This window comes from Phaethon lepturus, unplaced genomic scaffold (genome assembly GCF_000687285.1).
Source record: "Phaethon lepturus isolate BGI_N335 unplaced genomic scaffold, ASM68728v1 scaffold19207, whole genome shotgun sequence".
Classification (NCBI taxonomy): domain Eukaryota; kingdom Metazoa; phylum Chordata; class Aves; order Phaethontiformes; family Phaethontidae; genus Phaethon; species Phaethon lepturus.
Genome location: NW_010554254.1, coordinates 44,189 through 52,208, shown reverse-complemented (window position 1 = coordinate 52,208; position 8,020 = coordinate 44,189). Strand labels below are relative to the sequence as shown.

Genomic DNA, 8,020 nt, shown 5'->3' with positions numbered 1-8,020 from the left:
TCACAGAAAGGAAATTTTTCTTTTACCTAAAAATTGACATGTATGTGTGCATGTATGCGGGCACCTTGTGAAACTGTCATTTATTATATACTTAAGCCATATATGCAAAACACTTTCTATTCCACACAAGGCTGTTTTACATTCTAGCAGCAAAGACAAAAGAAAAAAGGAGTTTTTCAAGATCTATATATACTTGCCTATCCAAGAAAACCATAAGATTAAGCAGCAGTTTTTACCTTCTACTACAAGACAAGAAGTCACCATTTCAAGCAGCATTACAAGTCACCATGTCTGCTCTTTATTTACCTCTCACTGACGTGCTTTCCTGTGCAGGCTCTTCTTGAAGGTTTTCAGTTACAGACTCATTCAATAATAACTCTCCATTTGTTTGTGGCTGAAATTGTTTGTTTTGTACTTCACAGGCTTTCAGACCTTCATAAGGTACCGTGGTACGACGCTGTAGTTTTGAATCTGACTCCTGCATACAGGAGTTCAAAGGCACATCTCCTAATGGTCTGGATGATTTTAAGAGAACGGGCAGACGGGACTTCTTGGGCAGGCAAGCAGAATCAGTCTGAAAAAGACATGGAATAAAATGGGGAGTTGGTAGCTCACATGTAACAGTCAAGTACAGGTAGTATAAACAAATATTCCAGGAAAAATAAAAATTTTCCAGTAAGATCAGTACGCTGTCACATTAAATAGTTTTGAAAGTAAGATTGCAATACCCTTGCAATGTGGAAAACAAACATTCAGAGAGAGAAAAAAAACAACTATCCCGCGACTCGATTTTCTGTAAGTGCTGCTTATGCATCTATAGCCACACAGTGAATGGCTTCCAGCACATGGAGCAAGACAGCAAATTCACCATTGACTAGCAAAGGTTTTTAATCAGTAGGCATGTTAGTTAACCCTGAATTCATGTATGCCCCAGGAAAACGGTTTCTCACCCAAAAACTATCCTCTCGAACTACTACTTCCCACTCTCTTGATTTATATCATGAATGTCTGACAGCCCAGGAACTGTTTCCCTTAATTTACTTTTTTTTTCCAAATTGAAGATCCTCCTAGTTTTTCACAAATTCCTAAAAATATTTTCCTTTCTTCCTTTTGCCTCTGTCCAACAGGCCGTACTTCATACCAGCCTTCTGTTGTACCTTTGGGTAAATCAACATAGCTTTGCATCAGCCACAGAGGAAATTTATTCTGCCACAGAGAAATCCTTCATGAAGAAGAATAGCTTCTTCACCCATACACTTTATAAATTGCTTCCGCAGGATTCCCGTTTCCTACTGTAACAGACATTCCATCACTGGAGTGGGGGGGGGGGAAGTTAAATTTCTTAAGTCACTAGATTTTAGCCTCTCCCCTTTTGAAGACTGCATAAAATAAATGTGTCCTTGTTTAAACCACAGAGCATAAAATAGTGCTATCTCCAAAAAGATAAAAACATGCTGTATGTTAATGAGAGCTATGGAATTGTGTGTAATAATAATAGAAATCAATAATGGCGTGTTCAGATAGGTTTAGTTTATTTTTTTGCTGTTCATTTGCTCCACCACTGTCGTAAGTCCCGTAATTTCTTTTACCACCCAGTGTATTCTGAAATACCTTTCCACATTCATTTCTTAGCAATTATAGCCCTTACATAATTTAAAATAATAAAAAGCAAGTTCCATTTTCCTAATGACATACTCAATTCCTTTTGTACATACATGAATACAATATCATTTGGAGGCTGAAAAAATAAATCCAGGCGGGATGAACTTCCTGCTAGTTTTACTAAACTGCACTAATAAAGTCAAACAATTTCCAGCTGTCTCAGGGCTGTTGTACAGACATATGCGTCACCCAGATTACCCAAAGTCCAGTTCAGCTGGCTGAACATGAAATTATTTATAAAAGCCATTCAGAAGCAAAAGATACACTGCGTTAGTCCAAACAAGAAAGCTTTTAAAGCAACTGACTCAGGGATTGCATTGAGGTTGTAGCTGATTCAACTAGAGAGGGATCTGGAAAACGATGAACCAAAACAGTATACTGAAACGCAATGAAAGCAGGAACTTGACAAAAAGAGAATTGCTGAAAGAACTCTAGGCATTCCCTGTGGAGGGCTGACAGGCCTTTACTTGCCTTCAGAGAGACTGTCTGTCATTCCTTAGAAGTAAGACCAGCAACTCAAAGACATCATTAGTGTTCTTAAGCAAGCCATCACAAGCTGATTCTTCGTTGTAATAGATCAGCTAGGTCCTCAAACCCCTTCCACCTCTAATGCTACCCTTCTTTACTCTTCCTGCCTTCCCCCTGCCCTCGTCTCTTCATGTGTTCCCAGAGTCAGGTGCCCTGGATACCCAACACGAAGAGATGGGAAAGCACATCCACTCCTTTCTGTCTCAGACTAGCCAAGGCATCCCAAAGATGAGGAACAGCTATCACAGCAGCCAACCTGCCAAACACCAATGACCAAATGCCAAATAGTCTAAGAACATTAACAACAGCCCACGAACATTTCCATTATTACCCTCTTTCTTCCCCAAACATAATTTTTTTCCAAGGTAGAAAATTTACTGCCAATAAGGAAAGCTTAAAAGACTAAGAATGTACCTGATGATAGTCTGATACATTTTGATTACATGTAAATTGTTTGGTGAAACAAGACATAGTTTTTTGAGAGTTACTTAGGTTTTTATTTTTCAGGGGTATCATCGTGTATTGCTAAGACTGGAATGAATTTTCTAGGATGCTTGCCAGGGACCCATTGCGCATGCCAAAATCTTTTCTTTAAAATCCCAAACTATACTGAGGTGCTTACGCCTGCATGGAAGAAAGCCTTATCGACATTTCTTGGTTTACAAGCCCATACCTTCAGAAAAATGAATCCAACAAGAACAAGCCAGAATAAAAATGAATTGTTCCCCATTGCTAGCTCAAAGAAATCTCTTGATCACTGAAGTTATGAAAACTATTCTGTGCAGAACGTGCTACAACATTCTCTATCAGCAGTGCACAAAATCAGAAGCAACACTCTCCTTTGTCTGCTCTGCAAGAGCTAAGGTCTTGAAAGAGTTTTCAACTTTGCTTCTGTAACTGCTACTGAAACAATACACGAGCTCTTTAGTAGACACTGTTTCCCCACCTGTGTCTGGGATCACAGACTGCCTGCATACAAAAGGTTTGAAAACTTATCTGGCACTAGCAAATTATGTCTGTACTCACAAAACAGATTCCATGCACCTAGGCTCCAAACAAGTATGAAGAACTGCTCCCACAGTTTTATAGAGTACTACTGGTCATACTTCTCTAAAAGCAAGATGCAATAAGATGTTAATAAAAGCCTAAAATTAAGATTCAAGTTTGTTGAAATCTTCCGTTAACTCTTCACCAGCATGCTCTCAGACATTATGCAAGTCTTCAATCTTCTAGAAGGCATCTGCCATTTACACTTTATAAGCTATCAGTTCAGAATGCTCTGATTCTGCACATTATGAACATCTATGCAGAGATATAAGGTAGCACAGAATCACGCCGTTATGCTATAAACCATCTCTTTTTCCAAAAGCGAGAATATTTACTAGTATCCAGTCCCAGTGAGGACAGAAATCCAATTAATTAATGTTCTAAAGCATACTGAAGTATGCGATGAAAAGCTCTGAATATTAAGAACAATTATCTAAAATATATTTGGCTTACATCTCTTTCTCTAATTTTAAAAATTACACAAAAGCAAGATTTAATATTGGAAATGAAGCATATTTTTCTCTTTTATACATCTATTCCCTAAGTACCAAAAAGAGAATCTTAAATAAACTTACTTCATTTGTTCTCCTTGTAGAAAAGAGTCTTTCACGGTGTTCACCTTTCTTATACACATTTTCTTGCTGATATTCTCTTTCTGCATTTAATCTTGAATATTTTGGGCTTTCTTCTGAGGTTTCTTTTTTGCCTTCATGTTTCAATCTCATGACATTACTCTCTAAAGTCATTGTTTGTGTAGCTGCATCTTTCAATTCCACTTTCAACAACTCAATATCCTTATTAATCTGTGGCACTGCATCTGGATAAAGCTTCTCTTTCCCATCAAAAGTTGATTTCAATTCTACTTGCTGCTTTAAGAATTTATTGACCTGCTTGAAATGTTTGAGTTCAGCTCTTAGTTGAATAATCATTTGCCTAAGATCTTTTTCATCCGTTTTCTCTGTATCTTCACTTGAGCATTCTTGCTCAGTTATGTTCAGACGATCTAACAGTTCATTTACAATTTTCATTTGTTCTTGTCTGCTATACCCAGCAAGGAGGAAAGGAAAGGCATGAATTTTGATGTTTATTTAAGCAAACAAGAATATCTTCTAAGAAACACTTCTGCAATGACTTGACATATTTGAAATTCCCAGGAGATTCTGTTCTACTCACTAACAAACTACTAATGAACCTTTTTTGAAACCTTTGCACAACCTGAGTTATATCATAATTATCTCATCAATGCTTTTCTCCTACTTATGACCAGATATGCTCTACTGCCCCTTTCCCCATTCACGAACAGATACTAAACCTCTGGTAACTAACTCGATTGCTTACATAACATAGCAATATAAGAAATAGGAATGGATTTTCAAGAGACTATACTTTTTGATTTAATTCCTTTAAAAATAAAATTCTACCAAAAAACACCGGAGACTCTAGATGCTGAGTTTTTCTGAAAATCTTTCCCTTTATGCATTTCTAACGTAACAGGGAAGATGGAAATTGAGAAAGCAGCCAAAAGCCTGCAAAAACAGCTCACTACAGACCACCAAACTGTCCCACAGATAACTAGTGGTCCATGGATGACAGTTTGGAAAGCAAAGTTTTAAGTGAAACTAGCCAAATTAGAGACATTTAAAGCATAAGCAAGCCCTCAAATTCTGTAGATAGTATCATGCATCTGACAGAGCGCTGTCTGTGCCGCTAAACATATAAACCAGAATTTAACACAACTGCATTTGTATAGCTAGCATTTGAAATGATAGAAGCTAACTAGGCTTTTTATGTCTTTCTCTGGCGTTTAATGTCATTAGTGAGAATTAAGTTATGCAAAGTATAGGCTCATCACCAGTCAATCCGGTCATTTATAGTTGAACATAGAAAAGATTACACACTAGAGCGGTAAAGACGGTGCTGGCATCACTCATTAGCAGACTTTTAAGTAAAGTTAACAAATAACAATGTTATCTATCCATCTCCTAAGAGAGAAGTACCTCCTCATTTACCACTAACTACTGCTTTGACAACTAAGGCCATTTAAGCCTCTTGAAGAGTTTTAAATAGTACTGTAAAAATATAGAATTGCTTGAGTAAAGTCAAGTGCAGCGCATGCTGAACACAGAAAACAGGATTTGACCTGTGTAATTCCATGGGATATTCTGCTACTAGCATTGCCAAGCACAGCGTATATGGAAGGTCATTCCCATTACTCTCCAGAAACCACTACAGCTAGCTGAAGGAGCAGCACTGATGGGCACTGAAAAAAGTCCTGTAATGCTGTACATAGTCATGACAGTGCAGAGAGAATGAGGAAAGGAAAAGGAGAATCATCTCCAGCAAAGCTCTAATTCAGTTTTCAACCAGGAGATTAAGTGGTGTGAGCATGAAATCAGAGAAAACAAAACTAGTCAGGGTACGGTTTTTCTATACACCCTTTTCTTGCTTGGTATTGTCCAGTTCCTATGGAAATGAGCAATTCATCTGGGAGTTGATGAAGCCATAGTGTAACATACACACACACCTGAAAAACATTAGTTACACTAGGGCTTATGCAAATTTAGTCACACAAGTATTTTCTCCTGCATGAAAAGTGACCTAACTACTTTCAACATGTTCATCTCAGCACAGTCCTACGTGTGGTTACACTGGAATAACCAACTAGTCAGCTGCAGCACATGGGCCCAGACTCCCGAAACTGCCGACGGAGAGCAAACCTCTGTCCAAGCAGTACAGATGTGGCAAAGGCCACAAAACGTGCAGTAATATCGATTCAAAATTAACCCTGTAAAGCAGTCATTTTAACTCCAATTCCTCCATCCTCACTTCCTTACACATACAATTTTTATAGCAGTACAGCGTCGTCCCCTCCATCATACCACCTTTTATTGGCCCGTGCTCTCAGATATTCTAATTTTTTTTTAAAAAAGTACCCCCTATTATCATTTCAGCCCTTTAACACTGCTAGACCCCATCCTGGAAACAATCAGTCCCTACAATAAAGCTTCGCGTATCAGTAACTTTGGAGACTTTTTGTCTTGTAATGGGTTTTTCATAAGGATTTCTATTGATAGTATGTTTCCTAATTACTTAATTGCATGATAGACTAAAATGGATCTGAAGGTGCCTTGCCAATCTCTCAGGTAAATTAGACAGTGTCATTATCTAAATTCACTTTAGCAAAATTACTTTATTCTCTTCTCAAATAGAAATACTGTCAAAAGCAGTGCTTATCCCTCACACTTACGTAGAATTCAGTAAAGGTGTTCTATTTTCTCGTAAAAGAGATGTAAGCAAGTTCTCTTCTGTTTCGTGTTCACTCATTCCTAATCTGCCGAAGTGTTTGCCAGTTGTATCATGTTCAAACTGAGGCATATTTGGACTCCTAAAATGCCCGTCTTGGCAGAAACTCTCTGAATAGCCTGATGGAGTTATCTGTTAAAAAAATGCAAACATTTTCTTATTACACATGTATGTAATGTTCTATTAAATTCAGGGCTGTAATCTGTTTGTAATCAGGTTTTGTAATTCCTGATGATCTTTATCTACATTAAGAAACATCCACAGACATTTCACTTACTATTTATTAATAGCAAAACTAATTAACATCTATTTCATACGATTAATTCAGAGTGATCAGTCATTTAGTAAGTAGTAAGTAGATTTCCCTGAAGGTCTTTATCTATGAAGAGGTATGAAACTTCTGGAATGTTGCCTGCAGATTGCAGATAAGTTTTTATTCACCCTTGAATCATCTGTCTTTACAGTACAAATTCTGTCCTGGTGTCTCCAGATGCAAACCCAGATTGCCAGGACAGGATGCAACTTGAAGTATTTACAAACTGCCAACTTTTTGCAGGCAACACTGTAGATGAGTCCTAGGAAATTCCTACATGGGTTCCCTCCAGTAATTCAACCCCCATTTAAACCAATTAAAGTCTTCTGTATCAATTACGTGAGAATTCAGACTGGGCCCATTTGTATACAGTTTCCATCAGTAGACATCAGCAGTGAGAGATTAAGATGTTTAAGTGTCAAGAGAACCTTTACATCACTTACCTGTTTATCCACCTCACAAGGAAAATCTAAAGATACTTGAAGGCATACCTAGTAAACAGAGAAACACAAAAATTATGAATTTCAAAGAATAGAGCATCATTATTCTTCAACATTATTAACCAAAATGCTCTGTTTTGTGTCATATTTTAGCATGTTATAATTTTTAAAGCAGAAAGGTTAAACTTTAATTGCACTCTATGATCCTCTATGGTCCCTTGCAACATGAATTATTTTATGATTCCATGATGCTTTATATTACATCACTTTTGAATGATAGAATAAGATGACAGCAGATTCCTGTATGTATGAAAATGCACTCAACAGGCTACAAAGATATCAAGAATTTCAACCCTGAAGAAAGATCTACAGTATTTTTTCCTCAACCATAGCAGCAAGTGAATCTTACACAATTTGTATTATAGGCCTATATCAAGAATTTCAACCCTGAAGAAAGATCTACAGTATTTTTTCCTCAACCATAGCAGCAAGTGAATCTTACACAATTTGTACTATAGGCCTGACTGCAACGAAGGCTGAAGATCAGAGTGCGTTTATGTAAAGAAATACAATTTCAAGGGACTTTCTGTCATCCCCATTAAGGAATATTATTACTTGACCAAGAGAAAACAAGGACCAGATCAAACGCTGTATCTTGACTGTAAAACCTTAGCAGCAGAAAAATATAGGAAAAAGCCTTCAGAAACCCTTTAGGATAGCAATTAAT

The 8,020-nt window shown here is 37.3% G+C and overlaps 1 protein-coding gene across 1 annotated transcript in view; it reads right to left on the bottom strand.

Annotated features, from left to right (window-relative positions):
* Nucleotides 1–306: 306 nt before the first annotated feature.
* CDK5RAP2 (CDK5 regulatory subunit associated protein 2) overlaps nucleotides 307–8,020 on the bottom strand; it is a gene marked incomplete at its 3' end in the record, with an annotated part of 50,307 nt that continues 42,593 nt past the window's right edge. Inside the window, exons 18-21 of the mRNA XM_010291801.1 lie at nucleotides 7,297–7,344; nucleotides 6,485–6,672; nucleotides 3,813–4,278; nucleotides 307–574 (exon numbers count right to left, since the gene is read on the bottom strand). Coding sequence (XP_010290103.1) covers nucleotides 307–574; nucleotides 3,813–4,278; nucleotides 6,485–6,672; nucleotides 7,297–7,344 — 970 coding nt within the window. The remainder of the gene's footprint in view (nucleotides 575–3,812; nucleotides 4,279–6,484; nucleotides 6,673–7,296; nucleotides 7,345–8,020) is intronic.